The sequence below is a fragment of the Leptonotus elevatus genome, chromosome 4 (assembly GCF_054856555.1).
Source record: "Leptonotus elevatus isolate MCC_2025b chromosome 4, RoL_Lele_1.0, whole genome shotgun sequence".
In the NCBI taxonomy this organism is placed as follows: domain Eukaryota; kingdom Metazoa; phylum Chordata; class Actinopteri; order Syngnathiformes; family Syngnathidae; genus Leptonotus; species Leptonotus elevatus.
The window spans coordinates 30,657,319-30,676,759 of NC_141242.1; the positions used below are offsets into that span (position 1 = coordinate 30,657,319).

A 19,441-nucleotide genomic window follows, 5' to 3' on the forward strand; every position below is an offset into this window, starting at 1 on the left:
CTTACAAAATTAAAGATGTGCTCATGAACGGATTTTTGGCAATCGTAGCATTAATCTCTGCCAGTTCTGCTAGTCATAAACGTTTGCATCTGCACGCTTTCAGTTAACAACATTAAAGGCTGGGCAATATAAAAAAAAAAAAAAGAATCATCTCATCTTAAGTGCATCCAATTATCAAGTATGAGACATTTCACAGTTTATAGTCTAGAGACTCAACATATCTAAGAGTCAATACAGAGATTTCAGACTTGTCAGCCAAATTATGTATTACAAGGTCACATATATTAGTGAGACGGCATACTTATAAGGTCTTGGGTTTGCACAACTCAAGTAAAGTGGCCCTATTTCATTCCACGGCTCCTCTGCACACACAGCAACCTTAAACATGATGAGGAGCTCCTAATGGCTCCTGATGAGCCTCCTCTGTCATCACTGGTCTTGCTCTGGATGTGTGTGCGTGCGTGTGAACGGGTCTATGATGTAATGTGGTCACAGTTAAGGAGGAGAAGCTCTTGTCGTCACATTTACCATTTGATCATCACGTTCATACATTTTTCATCCGGTCAGAAATGACTGCATGTTAGCACGCTAAGGGGAATAAGAATTTAGCTCAAAGCAACGACGTGGGCATAAGTTAGTGAAATATGCTGATGATGGCTTTGCTTTAATCAAATATTACACTCACTTTGCATTGCTGTGTTGTTAAAGGGATACTTGACTCATGGAGCTAATTTCAGCAGTGAAAATAATTTATTTAATAATTTCATTATTTTTCATGTACAAAAAGTTTTTCCACTTGCTGTCGACTGAAGATGACATCAACTGTGCTGAGGTAGTAAGTAACGACCAATCATAGCTCACCTGTTTTCTGGGTTTGGTCAGTAAACTGAGCCATGATTGGTTGTTACCTACTTCCTCAGTACAGGTGATGTCGTCTTCAGTCGACAGCAAGTGGAAAAATATTTTTTTAAAGTTATTAATTGTACATGAAAAATAATGACGTTATCACATTAATCATAGACAAAATAACTTTTTACTGATGAAAATGGCTCAATCAGTCAAGTATCCCTTTAATGCATATATCTGCAGGTAATCCTTTAAGTGTAACGCTTGTTAAACAAGTTATTTTAAAATTCCGTTTTCTGTCACACTAACACCCATAATCATTATGTTTTTCTTCCATCATGCGATTGCCATGTTTGTCACATAATTATGCAAATACTCTTTTCAGTGAGTCATCTATCCATCCATCCATCTATCCATCTATCTATCTATCTATCTGATCTATCTATCTAGAAATTGACCAAATTGAAACGTAGGAAGTTTCCACTCCACAGAAACTCGTACGCTTCACCAATGATTCAGCAATGTGCAATTAGAGCACTTTATGATGAGTGTGGACTGTCTCCAGTGAGATTGAATCTATCAGCCAGCCCCAGATTGCTACAGGTCCAAGCAATTTAGCGTTCACTTTGTCTCCATCACCGCAAAGCTGCTGATAGAAAAACGACCCAATGGATGATTTTCTGCTTGAAGTGTTGATTGATTGAAGCTGATTACATCTCACAAGGGTTTATTATTTTTCATAATGTGTGCGCGTGTGTGTGTTGTATTAAAATATATATATTTGTATAATAAGTGTTGTGATTTATTCTTTTTGTGCTGATTTCAGGCTACCAGTGCCAAGGGCAGCCCCGGTGGACCCACATGACTTTGAAGAGAGTAATTCCAGACCTTCCATGGACCACGCCCCATAAAAGTAGCCTTACTGTTGATTCACTTGGGCTTCAACACGTTTTTAGCCTCGTTGTGCTCTTCAGTCTGCCTTCTCTTCAAATGACACTGGAGTGACCTTGAAGTCACTTGTGACCGCTCAAGGGGCTTGTATCATCATTCCTCTCTCACAAAAATTAGAATTTTTCTCAACCATTAACTTGGCTTAATGGAAACACTGCAGCTCTCTGTGATCAAATACAATCTGGCCCAATTTCCACTGCCAGTTGGATGGAGGGCTCGCTAGTGTGCCTGCGGACTCGGAGAGGGAGATTGGGTATGTTAAGCACAGCAAATGTCAGAAATTGGACATTTCTTTAATACTGGGATTTTACTAACAGCTTTTTAGTTTTAAGGGACGGACGGGAGAGCTATTTCGTATTTGGGTGTGATAAAAAATTTTTTAAAAAAGGACATCTAGCTTCTTTTTATACTCTTGCCTTTTTCCGTCCTGTCATCCTGGTGCTTGAATATTTTAATCCCCCCATACCCCTTTGCCGGACCAATCACTGACTCTCTTAGATTTATATACAAACGCTTGTAGGATCAACGACTGGAGCATTTTGACACCTATTGATTTAGGGATGTTTATGAGTTTGTGTTGGGTGAAGATCAAACTGTAATTTATTTTTATTTTTTAAAGAGCTCACTGTTTGTATTCATTTAACGAATCATGCACAGCCTGTGACAAATTGCCATCATGGTAAATTTACGCACTCTCCACCTTGACCCGTTCAAGCACGGCTTTCATTCACGATGCACCACAGCAGATATTTAATGTGATTGTTTTTCATGTCATAAATTCTATGTGGGTCATATGTGACAACATGACAACACTCCCGGAGCGCTGCACTCAAGATGCAGCAACATTATTAAAATAAATAAATGATAGGGTCTTAATTTATGGTCCCATTTTGTTGTTTGTATTTGTCTAATTTAGACTTGAATCCATAAATAAACACTTATCCTGATGTAAAGGATGTTATCTGTATTTTCTTTTTTTTTACAAAGTCATTTGTTACCAGAAAAGGCAAACAAGACTGTAATATTTGAAAACTTTGTAAGCAGGTGGGGATGGTTGGGGACAAGAAAACGGATTCTAGTTTGACTTGATCAAAATTCAAAGCAACAAAGTTTCAAAATAGGAGTGGGAATAGGATGTGCTGGAACAAAGGGTGGTGGTGATGGAGTCTGAAAGCGCTCTAGATGATCTGCCTCACTACAGATGCATTTAAATCCTGACACCTTATGTCTACGAAGGCAAATGAGTCGAAACCAAGGAGTTCTGGCTCGTTTCATCGACTCTGATTCACAATCGTACCTGAAATCCTTCACCGGCACAAGAATGCTTACTCAGCATTCATGTCACTATCACTCACTGATATCACAATGCATGTCAGTCTGCATTGAGGTACAAAAATCAGGAAAAGGTTATTATGCCATTAAGTGTTAGAAAACTATGATTAGCTTCCTTTAAGTTGATTTTATCACCCATCGTGTGAGTAATCAGTCGTTATTATGTATGGCCATTGCAACAATTTATTTGATTCAATGATTGATGGGAGTTGTGGCAATTGTGTTGAAGTGATTGTTGATTTATCATGCCGAATTGAACAATGCATGACTGCAATCAGCAGAGGCGCTCTTCATTCAGCCTCAAATAAGTTTATGGCCTTAACGAGTACAATAGGATGTACAATTAGGGATAGGTACAGAGCTCTGGTGCCTAACTGGTTTGTCTGGCGTCTTTTGCTCGACCATGTGATGTTGTAGGGTTAAATTATGGTGTACATTCGACTTTTATTGGTTGCTATGTGCATTTATATGAATCCTTTGTGAATTAGAGGTGAAGAATCTCGGGTTATTTTGAAACCAAGTTAGTTCCCCGAGACGCCCTAGCTACAAGCACAACAAAAATGGGGGAAACGGCCAGAGTCATTTTGTAAATAAGATGTCAGCGGGTCAGTCACGCTGTGTGTGGGAGGTAGAAATGATCATTTGATCACCTGACTTCGGCATCTGTCAGTCACAATGAGTCTGGATGACGTGATGAAAAAAAGTGGTAGCTAGTGTTTGCGTGCCACCATCGTCATTATGCTTTGCAAACAAACAAAAAAAAAAAGTGGCGCGCAAAAAAGAAAAGACAAAAAAAAAACATGATGTGATAGATGTTGTTTCAGTGCAGGCCATGAGGCAACATCTAGTGTCCCGCTCCCGGAGTCGAGCCGCCCGCAGCTATAGCTCCATCGCAGAAGCGACCTTGACCCTCCATCCACGTCCCGCTTCTCCCGGCGGTCGAAAAAGCGGCTTGCCCGTGTCCCCGCCGCCTACGCTTGCCTCGGGATGAATTTGACGCCAATGCAAAAAGCTATAGGCAACTGTATAACATAGCAATTGGCTCAGGCCCACTGGACCATTCCCGAGATACAATAAAGAAGGAAACAGATTTTTCTGTCAAATAGGCCTACTACTTTGGACCTATAGGAGCGTCGTAAATGACTTTGCTGCGCGCGGCGCGCAGATGAGCTTCCAATGAGTGAGTGGCTACAACTTGTTTTTGTTATGAAGTTGGATTCAAATCTCAGGTTCTGGCTGGCAAACAAAAACAACAACATCCAAAAAAGGCTAGCAAAGCAAAACGTGGGGGAACTACAGGGCAAAAACACGGCAGCATGACGGGCAGAAACAATAATGGATCGACGCAGACAAAGGGGAGACAAGAGACTAAATACACACACTAATGTCAAAACGAGACACGACACGAGTGGCTGAGGGCACGAGGAAGGGCAGGATTACACTTAACAAGACCAAGGGAGACACACAAGGAAAAACAGAACACAACAGCTCATGACAGAAACTTAAAGAAACATAACAAAATCAAACGGAACCCAAACTAAACCTGAACCATGGCAAAAGTAAAATAAAAAAAACTAACCAAAACCATGACAGTCCTCATAGGAAATGTTGCCTTCCTTCAGACCTAACAATACCGCTTTTGTCCAAATGGCACCGCCATAATCAACGAAAACTGAAAGTTCCTTAGTGTTACTTTAAAACACTGCTTAGCAGGATTTAGTTTTCTTTGATTATGGCGGAACCATATGGACAAAAGCGGTATTGTTTTTCCCTTCGATGAAAACCACATTTCCCATGAGGAGGAGCGCATATGCTATTTATTGCTAACACACAATCTTCCAATAGCTAACATTAGCATAATCATTTAGATTTGAGCATGGAAAGCTAACTACTAAAAAGAGCCCAGTCCCCGCAAAGTCTTTCACCGCACGCCAGCCAGTGAAATCCTGTACTGTTCTTTTTTCATGGAATGCTTTTTATAATTATTATTGTCGCCTCGGACAAAAATCTTCCTTTCTTAGGGTTTTTGAAGCTTCTCCATGATAACAGTCATCGCGCATAGATATTTGACTCGACTTCCGTCTGGAACGACTGAGGAAAGGACGTAGGCCGTAAAGCAGTCTGCACGTTTGTAGTTTTTTTTTGTGTGCGTGACAGAGTTCACACCATTCACCTCCAAGTTGTTTAGTGCCAGTAAAAAAAAGTTTCATTAATATAGCTGTAAGTCAATGTTTCATCAGCAGAATTATGAAAATATAAATTGGAGGTTCAAAAAGCATTTAGTGTTATTTTAAACAAAATGGTAGACTTTTCCGTTGGAAATCTTTTCAATTTGAATTGAAGTCATTAATTTTTGCCTTTTTTTTTTTTTTTTTTACTACAATCATTACAAATTAATCCACGAGTACAGAGGTGGGCAATCTCGGTCCTCGAGGGCCAGAGTCCTGCAGGTGTTGGAGGTGTCTCACTTCCAACACAAGCTGATTACAATCAACAGGTTCGTTATCAGCCTTCTGCAGAGCTTGCTGATGAGCTGATCATATATCAGCTGTGTTGGAGAAGGGCAACATGCAAAACCTGCAGGACTCCGGCTCTCGATGTCCACCTCTGCACTAGTACATATTAAATTGTAACTGTAAATATAGTTCAGCGTTGTTGTAAAACACTATTATGTTCATTGTATATACTGGTTTTTTTTTTATGAGTTTGGCGATGGCTGGAGCGTGCCACCTCACAACCAGGAAATGGGCGTGTGCAACGGTTGCTCCATGATCAGTTTCTTCTTCGGTACATTAAAGTAAAAAAATAAAAATAAAGTTGTTTCTTCTCCGGTTGTTGCTTCAGGTCTTTGCGGTGAACTGCTGTGAACATAGCACCTCCATAATGGCGCAACACTGCAACTGCAGTTAAAATGTGTTGCTGACTAGCTCAATCAACACAGCTGGAGCTCGGTGTTGAGCAATATCATTGGCTCAGTCTGGAGTTGGCCACCTCTGAATTTTGTACACAGGAAAAACCATGACAAAGGAAAAAGGCACTTTGGGATGATCAAAAACTAAAGTAAAGAAAGTCCAAACAAACCCAAGTCAAAGTAGCAAACAAACACACTAAACTCACTGGGACATGGCAACATGAAAACTGACAGGAACTACAAACAGAAGCAATGTTTCAACAATGACGTAAGGGGCTGCTTGACAAAAACAGACATGAAACAAACCACAAAAAAACAAGACATAAGATGAAACACAACTAAATATAGTCAAGACAAAAACTCGAATTATGACAGTACCGTTAAAATCAAATCCAAACAAAAGCCATCCCCAAAGTTAATGTGTGAAATTTGCTGGCTGACTTTCATGTTGTTGATTTCAAGTAAGCACTCTCCATGCGCTTTTCTACTTGACAGTAAAACATTTGTGTTGTACGCCTGTAAAGAGACATTTACTAAACATGTGAAGGTGTCTTATAGGTATTGCTAAGTAGTGCACGTGTCTTAGTGAGTTGACATCTCATGTGCTCTCGCTACGGCGCAAGATGATTGATTGAACTCCTACTTTTGTTTGACGTTTGACTGCGATTTGTCCTGCCTTCCAAAGGGACATTCAACTTTGGAGTGCACTGTTCCTTTTCTAGACCAACTAAACCCTGAAAGAAGAAACCCGCAGGATCGCAACAGATTTCTGTTCTAATGGCTGCTACATAACCCAAAGTCAACCTGCTGTATAGTTATCACTTATACAGGGTGACACACACACAAAAAAACGGGAACTTTTTAACAATCTATTAAAACCAAGAGTGATGGAAGAAAAATATTTTATTAGTAATTGAAACATTTAAGAATCAATGTTGGAATTTTCTTTTCTTTTTAATTGCGTCCTGTAGATCAGTGGTCCTCAACCCTGGTCCTCGGGGACCGGTATCCAGCCTGTTTTCCATGTCTCCTACAGCCAACACAGGTGGGAATCGTTATCAGGCTTCTCCAGAGCTTGCTAATTAGCTGATGATATGAATCACCTGTGTTGGCTGTGGGAGACATGGAAAACAGGTTGGATACCGGTCCCCGAGGACCAGGGTTGAGGACCACTGCTGTAGATGACATCCTGATGTACGAATCCATTGAAATCGAATGCAGTCGTGAAGTCGCTATTTGTGTGAAAAACACATTTAGGCCATCAAAAGCAAACAAACACAAACACATTAAGAAAGACAGAAACCGAGCATGCCTTGTGTTACAGGCCGACGTTCCTACACCGTTCGTAACCTTGAAATGTCATAACAGGCCTGTCATTAAGCATGGCCCCTTTTTAATTTAATTAAGTCAGTGTTGCTATTCCCCACAGTCTATGATTTTCAGCACGGCTGTGGATGAAATGATTTGGTTCATGTAAGGAGAGAGAGCGAGTCACTCATAGTTCACAGTCCGCCGCCATCAAACCAACGACAAACCTGAGGAGGGGGAGGGGAGACAGCAATCTGCCTCTTGTCTAGGGAGGAAATGGAGAGGAGAAGATGTCTGATCTCGTTTAACCTGGCAGACCACAGGGTTTCCTTTTTTTTCCACACCCAATTGCACCTGCTTATCCAGGTTCAATTCACACAGGCATGGACGGACACACACGTATACACAAATAAAAACAACCCTAGGACTTCTGCATCCTGCTGGGGCGGGGGTTGTATTGACACAAATTAATTGGTTCATGGATTGCGGGATTCAATTAGCTACGTGACAGGCTTACTAGTAATGCTGTCGCTTTGATTGTTCTGTTTAAAAATACATTTGAACACTACGAGTTTGCATTGATGGAAAGCCCCCCGCCAGCCCACTGTGATGTGCAGTAATGATGCTGTTTGTTACTAGCATATAAAAACTGACAGAAATGGGAGATTTTTCTCAACTAACACAAAGGATTCACATGTGCGTTGCAAGCTTCTTTGGTGTTTGTGTAGCTGTGCATTAGCCTGTGAAAAATAACATACATTTGCAGAGACCCGCACCTCCGCCCTTGCTTAGATTGCATGTTCTTGTTTCATTCAAGAGATTGAATTGCTTGTCTCACAATAAATGCACTTTCTTATTCGTCTCCCCTAAGCCCCCCTTCACAAACACACACACCAACACACATGTTCTCTAACATGCAAACATGCGTGAACAAGGCAAACTAGCCATCACCCAAGAGAGAGTGCTATGGATTTTCACATTCCCTACAGTTGCTACATGGTATTTACACTGCTCAATATTTGAATCTTAATGTTGAATGGTGAGCTGCCCTCCAATCAAATGTGAGACATGCAGTTTTCCGAACAACATGAATGTCATTTTTTTTTTCAAATCTGGTCTAGGTCACTTTGGTGTATTTTCCTTGATGGGAGAAATGTCAATGGGAGGATCCTGTGGGAAATCATTGTTTATGTTTCGCGCCTCGCATCACAGGAGCTGGGTTGCAAAAAACAGCGCGCTTTACATGTCGTTTGATGGTTTTGCACATTTGGAGGAGGATTAAGAGAGGCAGATGGTTCATGCTTGTTGTGCCATCAATTGTTGGGGGCCTGATAGAAAGTTTGATCGCATTCCCACCGAAAGGGGCCCAAAAAAAAGAAAGAAATGGCTGCGAGCGATCGGGAGGGCAAAGCTGTACGCTCAAAGCCTGGATTTCGGCTGATGCTGACAGGGTTTGTGAGGCTCACACTTTATTACCGGCAAGTACTTGTGACTATATATTTGTTATTTGGAGAGGATTTAAAAATAATAATAACAAATTGAGTTTGTGCAGTATGAAATCTGCTGGATCATATTGTTTTTTTATTCAGGTGTTTCAAAGCACGATCGACAGCCACCCTGACTTGTTCCTCGCCTTGAAATGGGCTATCCTGGATCGCTAAACCTGAAGGCTAAAGAAAAAGTCGTCCAGCGTTACAAACGGAGGATCAAAAGGAAACGAGTATCAGAATTGTGTTATGGATTCCTATAAATGAGACAAAATCTATTTTTTGTGACTACTTTATACTTGTGTTGTGTCCACATGTTGTTCATCTTATCCGAACAAATATTACATTCTGGATCTGTGTTTTGTAGTGATGGCAAAATGAAGCTTCATGAAGCACTTGTGATATTTTTTGACTCCTCTAGATGGCACTCTTGGTTGAAAGATGCAGTGGAAATGTAATCAATTTCCTTTGCACTAGCCTTCATATTTAAACCAAGAGCACCATCTAGGGGAGTCAAAAAATATCACAAGTGCTTCATGAAGCTTCATTTTGCCATCACTAGTGTTTTGATCTAAAGTATGGCACTGCGCCACATGACGCATTTATGTTTTTGTAATGCCATTTTTTTGTTTTGCCTTCGCCCTTTAGCAGTTGACGGTCGTGTACATAATTGTACGCTTATTCATAACGCGACCAACGTTTATCATCATCCCACATCTCATCATATGGGCTTTCAATAATTTCAATTTTGTCGCCAATACATATATTATGCTTCCCTGTTAACATCCTCCGTCCTTCAGCCGTAACCTTGCCAGCAAGATGAATTCTCGCTGTATTTGTGAGTTCACAAACTCCGGAGAATACATCTTGTACCGCTCCCGCTGATACGTTTGCAGCCAACCTTTTTTTAGGTTGGACCAATCAGGCGTTGTTTAGGGCGGGACGAAACTAATAAGCGGCAATGATGGGGGGGAAACAAACAAACGAATGGACACTGCAATTAATTCTGTTCTCGCAGAATTATTCACCGTTTCCTTATTGAATTTGAACAGCAAGAGGTGTGTTCGAGCTATTCTACATTGCTTCCTTACTGTTAAGTAACATTGAACATTGAGTTTACCTGCCCATGACTTGGTATAGCAAAGGCTGGCTGAAGATACAGAGCCACTTTCAAGCAATGGCCAGACTTCACTGGCAAAAAATCAAAAGGTGAGCAGAGCTGCACTGTGTTTTGTTGCATGTGCCGATTAGTATTTGCTTAGATTATTGGTTTCTGATAAGCAGCACACAGTACTTGAAGAAGGCTCCACGTCCATAAAATCCAAAATAGTAGTCGTTTTTACATTTTCAGAGGTTGAAGTCGGCATGACACGGTGGTTTTCAGTCATTTGGCAATATTAAGCTTTTCTACACCACAGTCTAAGTTATTAGTCCTCTACGGGAGCCTCATTGGCCGCAACAGGACGGGGGTGAATCCATAGCCCTCGAGACGATGATGAGATAGTCAAGCCCGAAGAGCCGCATTGATGTTAAAGGCAGCACCACAATGGAAACCGGAAAGAAGCCATTCCCAAGGAGGCATCCCCCTTAAGTACACAACCACCAATTATTTCCTACATCGGTTTCAGACCCGCTATGTTCAATGTGGCATGACAGGGGTATAAAACAATTGAAAAATCTATATGTACAAGTGCGAGTGCACGATGACCAAGCCACGAACAAATACACAGAATTTTTGTGAGGCTTTATGTCATAAAGAAAAGTGGGTTGATGGAAGTGCCCACCCCTCTGATGTATACAGTGTCTTTGATGGTTTTGGTAGCCTGTCTTTTCTGCTGATAACCTCCCATTGACTCATTTGTTTGGTTATTTTCAGGTTTATGATTTTTTTTTCTCTTAAGGTTTTCCTGATTTCCCTTATTTACCTCCAGGGCAGACATGGGAAGGATTGCTCATGCTGAATCCACAGAAGAGGGGAACAATCTCTAGCACAGGGGTGCCCAAGCCCGGTCCTCGAGAGCCCTTATCCAGCCTGTTTTTCATGTTTCTCTCCACCAACACACTAATATTAAGAATACATGGGGAAATAATTAAGATCTATCACACCCCCACCTGTGCTCGTCTAAGACCTTCTTCTTCTTTTTTTTTACATACAGACTTTCATTTTTGGATAAATGTGACAAATGTTATGGCTCTCCCTTTAACCTTAATCATATTTTTTGTTTTGTTTATTTTTTGGTCACAATCTAGTTGATTTCTGGACCAGTTATTTTGGAACTGTTATTTCAGCCATTTTTGGTACTGCATCCCGTGTGAATCCGTTGGTTGCTATATTTGGTATTCCAGACGCCTCCCTCGTATTAAATTCTACTCAAAAGGACATTATAGCCTTCACATCTTTTCTAGCAAGACATTGTTTACTATTAGTATCATTCCATCTCTTTGTGGCTTAAGGACACCGTGTTGTCTTTGAAATTTAAGACACTTTCTGAGGTTCCACTGCTGGGTTTAAAAAATATATGTTTTACGAATAGTGTTTCACGAAGTTAACTCGCAATACTGCTATTTCCATATATACTCAATGCTGTCTGTACAGTATGTTATCAAGTAGATGTGGTTTGTGTTTTTTTAGTCCTATTTAATTATATCTTACAGTGGTTAACATGTTACTTAGCATTGACTGTACAATTAATAGTTGCATAATTATGACGGGTCTCAATTTTGAATTGATTGTAAAACCAACCAAAGCATCCCGAATCAGGTTGTGTTTGACGTTCAGTCTTTACTTTGTGTGTCAGATGTATGTGGAGATACACATGGTGGCACTGATTATGAAGAAAAAAAAAGAATGACATGTATTTATTTTATTTTGTGTTCTTCCCCATATAAGCAGGCCGCTCGCTTGTTGGCAGAGGATGATGAAGACGATGCGGCCATACCATTTTTTTTTCTCCTCTGGGGCAAGGGGAGCCAAGACTGTTATTGACTATTTCCCATCCAAGTTATGGAGGTGTTCTGTAGTCCTAAAAGGCTTTTCCCCCTCCTTGTCTATATTTGGTGAGTTGAACACTGAGAAACTGTCAGTCATACATTCCTTGCTGATAGGGTTTCTGTGATGGAGACTGTGGAGCATCCCTGAGTGACTGACTTGACAGCGAGAATCAGTCAGGGGTGGCAGGTACAGACAGCAGCTTGGCTTATGAACAATGACTGGGTGGGGCTCAGGCAGCTAGAGAACCCATTTATCCTGACGACAGCCTCCATCACTCTTACATCCTCGGGTCAGCCAAGACTCTTAGGGGTCGTCCTCTCTAACCTTTGTGGAGTATTTTTCTGTCTGACCATCCTCCTCAGTATTAATTACAGAGGTGGGACAAAGAGGGGTGAAGATGTGCATGAGTGATGCATGATCACAGTCTATAATGACTGTTGTGAGCTGGTCCCATGCAAGGTATTAGAGATAGAGGAATCACAATGGTGTGGCTGCAGAGGAAAGAAACTGCAATGGTTTGTTTCCTGGAGCTGATAATGGAACGTGCCTCTGAATCCTAATGAACATCCTGTCTAGATAACACCTCCTGCTGTTGCTTGTGGGAGCTGAAGCACATTATACGCTCTCGCCGTCACATCTGTGATGAATTGCCTTCACAACCAAGAGAAATGTTCAATGTAGAGAGGTGGGAGGAAAAGTAAAGTATTCTCAGGCTCCCTTCCCAATATCTTTGCCCAAAGCGACTTGGAAGCAAACACAAGCTTTGTGTAAACACTGATATTAAAATGAAATCTTGCTTGGCACAAATGTGGATGACTCCCCCTCAAAAAGACGATTCAAAGTTTTTGCCTTCCTCCCGTGAAATAAATGACAGAGTTGACATTGTCAACCTTGTCTGGTGCACTCAACGTTTCCCTAAATGCTCATGATGCAGCTTATTATTCACGCGGTGTACGCAGTTCCGAGCTTGTTCATTGCGTTTGGCGCACAGGTTTGTGTGTGAGGCAGCAGTCGTGTTCTCCGACCTGGCCTGAGGAGCGGGGAAAGATGCATCTGTGTGGTCGTGCCGGTAGATTAAAACATGGCCTCCTTGTGTGATAAAAGAGCTGATATTAGCACTTTTATCAGGAATGGACTCTTCCGTCAAGCTTGCACCGCTGGCCTTGCTAGACCGAACTGCATTAATATGATGAAAATGCCCCTTCGTGATTTGCCGAGTTAGCCGGTAGCGTTGCCATGACCTTTACATGACAGCAGGGCAACTCCCTTAATTGTTTGCTCCTCTATATTTATAGACAAGGCGATCAAATGTTTTCACTATGCATGATTTGCAAATCTACATGCATTAGGGTAGAACTATTAAATGCTTGCTGTGTCACAAATAACCCTGTCGCCCCCATTCATCTTGTTCTCTGGCAAAAGTCTGATGATGCTCCTTAGGAAATGCTAAATCAATCAAAGAGAGAGATAATATGCTGACATCAGTTGCTCATTTATTCAAAGACAACATTGTGCTAATAATAATAATAGAATAATCTGTCACTGTAAATCATACAGACTGTGCTGGAGTTTATCAAAGTAGAGGTTTATCATTGCATGCGGGCCTTGACACTTCCTGTTACTATCAAGATGAACGGCCAAAATAAAGTGTGAATGTTAAGAGAGCTGAGTGCCAAAACACTCATTAATGTCTCCCAGCTCCAGATGTCATGCAAATATGCCCCCTAGAGACAGTGAGCGGCATAGGTCTGACTTCAGAGGTTTGATGTGTTGGATCTCTTCGGAAAAGTCAGGAACAGTAGCAGCGGCACACTTAACTTCATGTCTTAATGATCATCGTGACAGTACTACTGTGAACTATATCATGGTACATACTTGTAAAAGGTGAACACCGGCAATATAGAGAAACTATTTAATCATTTTACCTATCACACACACACTTTAAACTACATGCTTTAAAGAGATTGTAAATTTAACACAAAAAAATGCAAACACAAAGAGGAAATATTGTACCGTGTGTCAGAGATGTGCCTTTAAGAGGCAGGGTCTGGTGGGATTATGTGTGAATGTCTGGGGAAGATCTTTAAACGACAGCAGGTTCTGCCTCTATGCTTCTTGTGTTCTACGCTTCCCCCCCAATGTTCAATAAACAGATGACAAGTGTCTCTCCTTTCCTACATGCAAGCGCATTCAAGTAATTAACTGCTGTTAAAATCATTTGAAAACGAATACTACACTGCGGTGTAGTGGAGCGCCAAATATGAACTGTCTCAGCAAACACAATTGTTTCCGTCACCGTCCTTCACCACCGGTGATGGCAAAAATGTGAAAGTGAAATGATGAACAAAATATCATTGATATAAGAGTGGAATGGCCAAGAAAAAATATATTCTGTGTTGAGCGTCAATGTCAACACTCTTTCCAGTCACTTTCTATTTAATTTATTTTTCATGTGCATGACAGTTTTTAAAATAATTTTTAAAAAATCTAGTTAAAAATTGCATTCCCTTGTTAGTGTTAGTATTGTTTTTAGCATTAGCATTCTTAGTGACAACTGCGCAAATGCCTTCTTTGTTGTTAGCTTTGAGTTTCGCGATGGGCGATTAGCTCGTACGGTGTGGGTTGGCTTGTAAAGCTTAAGGCAAAGAGAACCATTGCATTCTTATTTCTCCAAGCTTAGCCCCACAGGAACTCGTAAATCCCCTTAATAGACATTAAATCCTATGTTCCTCTAAGGCAGAATTTATAAATGTAGAGTAAAATGGTGATGCAAAGCGCAGAAACCTGGTGAATTTAGTGGTCCTATCCTGAGAGACTTCAATTAATGAGGTAAAAGAAAAAGCAGACACTTGGACAAAAGTGAATTTGTTTTTCAAGCTTTACGTTTACACATAGAAAATAGGGTACTGTGGGGCCCATTTTTGTTATCCAAGGTACAACATTTTGTGATGGGGTTCACAATTGACTTTACCGTAAACCAATCAAGACGCGAAACGTCTTGTCTGCGTCGGCACATGCGTTTTGCTGCGGGCAAACAAAGCAATCCATCTCCCGGTGGTGCATTGCGTGGTTATTCAATGGCAAGAAAAATCAATAAAAATGGTTCAACGCTGTAGTCACGGCTTATGTAAGAGAGATAACCGTTATCCCGATCGACTGGAAGGAGGTGTCCGCTGGACATTGTCCGGTTTATTCCCTTCCCTAAACCCTCAAACAACTACGAAAAATGTCTGCGCTGGATCAAACTTTGTGGAACTACTACGTCTGCACTATGTCAATGATCTCTCTTGTTGTTTTTAGCCAAAGGCTAACGATCGTGCCGGGTAGCTAACCTTCCACGTGTTTGTTGACTTACTATTTACTATTAATGCCAACAAACATTGAAACTATGAGGTAATATCAATTCATTCTTACCTAAACTTCAGTTTTGCTGACAATCCGTCAAAGTGAGTGAGGCGACTCTGTCTTTATCTGACTTATGTAGCAGCAGGCAAGTGATATGTATTTCCTTTGTTTTGGGGCATAATTGCGTGGAGAGGGAGTGAAGATACTCTTCACCCAAAAATTTTAATCCCCTTTCTGCTTACTTCGAAGAGAAATATTGGCGTCCTGAAAATACCTGACCGAGAAATCACAAGGAAGATCTAACAACTTTGCCATTACTGTGGATGCACTTTCGCTCATCTTGACCAGTAAATGTCGTAGGGCGCTGCTCGTCGCATTTAGTGGGCGGGGATGGGCGTGCCACGGTAAGGTCAATTGAACCCCAGGTCCAAATGAATACTGTTTGTGGTTACAAAAGGTACATGAATAGTCCAAACTGGCAGGACCATGTTTGTTAGTGCTGGCCTACGTTATGTGAAGGCCTTTCGAAAGAGCCCACCGTTGTACAGAATGCACTTCAAAGAAATGAATCTTAGATACATTTTTAACAATGCAAATCTGTGGTTTATCAATGTAGCCTACTTTTTCAATTATATATATTTCTTTTTGTATTCCCCTGTGATACCATGCAAAATTAATGCATGTGTAAATTGGAGAATGAACTTGTAATTTTGTTGTGGGGTTAGAAAACATTTGGTTGCTTGTTTGGAGTATCTGTCTGTGACTACATTTCATTACAGCAGCACGACATTCACAGACGCCTCTGATTGACACAGTGTGCTGGCAGCCAATTATATTAGTGCTGTAGTGTATTTGCCCTCCCACTAACCTTGTGTCTCCAGCAAACACAACAAACCCCAATAGACATCCCGCCCTATCCCTCACATGCTGGACTAGTCAGCCGCAAGTTTGGAGGCTGGATGATTTTTCTTGTTTCTTTCTCTCTCTTCTTTTTTTTTGCCGTACTATAAAACGTGTATTTGCACATCCACTACAGTAGGTGGCAGTGGCGCTATCATTGTTTGAGGCATACTGGCTCATCTGCAAAGGTGTACTTAACAATTTTAGAGCCAAATGGTACTATTTATTGTCACGAAAGAGAGTTTGAGGGGTGGCGCAAAATATATTCTTGTTCCTGTGTGTAACAATAAAAAGAAAAGAAGCACTGGGTTGACCCCAGCAGCACGGTGGCCGACTGGTTAGCATGTTCGCCTCCCAGTGCAGAGGTTGTGAGATTGAATCTATAGGATAGGCTCCAACACACCCGCGACCCTCGTCAGCATAAGCGGTTCAGATAATGGATGGATGGGTTAACCCCAAACAAACTATGGACAAGACCAATTGGTTTTGTTTTGCTTATTTGCTTTTCCTTCTTTAGAGAGAAAGGGCAAAGCGGAACTGGTGGATACTCTTTAGGTAGTTCAATTTAGCTGGTACCAGTGAGAATAACATTGTCTCGTATTGGATTAGTCAATGTGGTATGTCATTCAAAATTGCAAAAAGTTGGTCAACTGTAATGCATGGACTATGAACAACAAATGAAGGTTAATGTACGGTAACTATATAAACAATAGGGTATATTCTGCAAATAAGCATTTACAGTTATTACAATGTACAGAATAGCTGCATCGTTGTCAACCAATCAGATGACAGAGACGACACGGCCCCGCTCAGCCCCAGACAGCAGGCGCTTCAGAACCACCTCTGAGATGGTTCTGAAAAGCAGTTCCATTGTAACCGCTCGGCCCTGAAAAAGTCAAATGGAAAGGCGAACATCCAGGAACAAAAAATACAGTTTTGGTGTGGAACCGGGCTAATGGAAAAGCAACATATATGTATCATTGGTACAAATTTAGCACTTTTTTTCTGACGATGTCGAATCAAGTTACTCCAAAGGAGAGCTAGAATTCGTACTAATGTGTTGTGCTACTCCAAGATGTTACAAATCAATTAATGATCTAGACAAGGTAATATGAGGACATATGGGAAAGTTGAAAGGGAAATATCAATATATTGGCGTCTCCCAGTGGCAGCATGCATTTATTCACTGGCATAAGGAAGCCCTTTATGTCCTTGCATCTTTGGGATTCCCTGCCTCCCTGTGGTTACTGCTTCCCCATGGTGATGGTGAGATATATACGACGGAGAAAAAAAAAGATTTCAATTGAATCATGTAGTGATGATGACACACGTAAAATGCACACAAAAACAAAATCAAGATCATTACATCTCATTGTTTGAAGTTTTGAGGAACTGAATGAATTACAGCTTTGAAAATGCTTAGCCTCCCCTTTGTCATGGCTGCACCTCCTATTTTCTTATTATCTCTCACACGTCATCTTCTTAGTGGAAGGGGGGGCGAGGAAAATATGGAGCTTGCATCAAGAGGCAACACTTAAAAGGGCTGGCAGATTTCTAATAAGCAGATAAAAGTTTACATCTTCTGGTAACATTTAAACCCCCAGATGATGCAATTTCTAGATGGCTCATACTGTAGCTGTCACACTAATGGATTAGATGTGTTTTTATTTGTAGCTTATGTCAGCCTATGCTCTTAAGAGCTTCAGATTTCTTGGATTTTACTGTCTTTCCCAACAGGAGAACGTCCATTAGTGCTGGCAACCAGTGGATTGAGATGAATATGTTCCAATTTTAGATGGCCGCCTGAGTGCCCTGCAGGGTCTCTCAGTGTAACAGGACAGTGAAGTGAAAGCTGGACCACAGTTGGAATGTTCTGGAGTGGCCTTGTGATGTTTACCTGTGGGCGGATTCTTAAACACACTGTGAACGTGCTTGTGCAATTTCTTCGAAACAGTTGCAATCGACAGCTGTCTCCGTCCTCTATTATGCATGTCTACAGCCACAAAGGTCTGACTTGTCAAATCTGTGTAATCATCTCAACGGTGGCTATTTTTTCTCCATTACATTGGATGTGCGTGGCAGATAAATGGGATTGTCTGCTTACATTCATAAGAAATGATCCGGTTCTTTCCGTGAGTGAGCATCTCTTTATTCAGCTACTCTGCATCTCACGGCCGAGCTACAAAGAAGTGTTTCTTCATGAAAGCTTTTCTAGCAGTGAGAGGAATAACGAGCGGATATAAAACTCATGGTCGTCATGATCGATCTGCCATTCATGGTAACAACACAGTGAATTCCGCCCCCCACTGTCACGCAATAAGTGTTGATCGAATTCAGCGCATGCTGATTGTTCCTGTGAAAAAAAAAGGCAATTTCATTAATAAAAAAACAAAACGGAAAAAAAACTATGCCCTGAAAGGATGCAAAAAAAAGAAAAAAGTGGACATGTCCGGGCAAAAGAGAATGCTTCGTCACCAAGTTACTCATTACTTGCTTAAAAAAGTAAGTACCGTAATTTAATTACTTCATAATAAAAGTAACTCGTTACCAGGCAAAGTAACTATTTTCACAACTTAAAAAAAAAAAGAAGTTTTATATCAAATAATTTGGATTTTTAAATGTTATATTATTATTATTATTGTTATTATTATTAAGGAATTCAAATTATATCCAGGCTATAGGGTGTTTATTTATTTTTGTGAATATTTATGTCACACAAATGCCATACTCCATAATGACATATTATGTAATCTAATAATAATAATAATATTAATAATAGTAATTTATTACATTTGGAGCGGTGATGTGTGTTAGACTGCAAATTACTAAAGCAATCAGAATAATAAAAATAAAATAAATACTGGATATATGGTGATTTGTGGCACATATGTCAACCATAGGTAATTTGTAGCCAGTCCTAGCCAGTCCCTCCAGGATTTCACAGGCATTTTTTATGATTGTTGCAGACTAAAATAATAATATATTTTTTTTAAATCACCAATGCTATGAAATATACAGTGCTTAATGCTATCATGGCTAAAATCATGGCCATAACTACTACAAATGCAAATTAGCAACTGCTGCTAGAATCTGGCATATTTACAACTTAATTTGTAACACCGGTATCTTGTTCTTTATTGCTGTTATGGTGCTTGCTTGTAGTGTCGCGATGACAGAATTGTCAACAAATCGCTCCTCATCCCAAATCTTTACTGTTATTTTGACTGTCACTCACGAATGACTTCCAGGCAAGTGAGGTGGACTATTTGTTAAAATGCTAAGCTAATACACGTCTGTCACGCGGTGACACGCTTCCCAGCGGCTCCTCCAAAATAAAAGTCACCATACATTTCAGCTGTCAAGACACTT

At 40.7% G+C, this 19,441-nt stretch overlaps 1 protein-coding gene across 3 annotated transcripts in view; it reads left to right on the forward strand.

The window, feature by feature from the left end:
• The window catches only part of LOC147176483 (tripartite motif-containing protein 44-like), a 48,464-nt gene extending 45,714 nt beyond the window's left edge, over positions 1-2,750 (forward strand). For all 3 annotated transcript variants that reach the window (XM_086073933.1, XM_086073936.1, XM_086073934.1), the window contains exon 6: positions 1,673-2,750. In XM_086073933.1, coding sequence (XP_085930059.1) covers positions 1,673-1,757 — 85 coding nt within the window. In that variant the 3' untranslated portion in view covers positions 1,758-2,750. The remainder of the gene's footprint in view (positions 1-1,672) is intronic.
• The last annotated feature ends 16,691 nt before the right edge of the window (positions 2,751-19,441 follow it).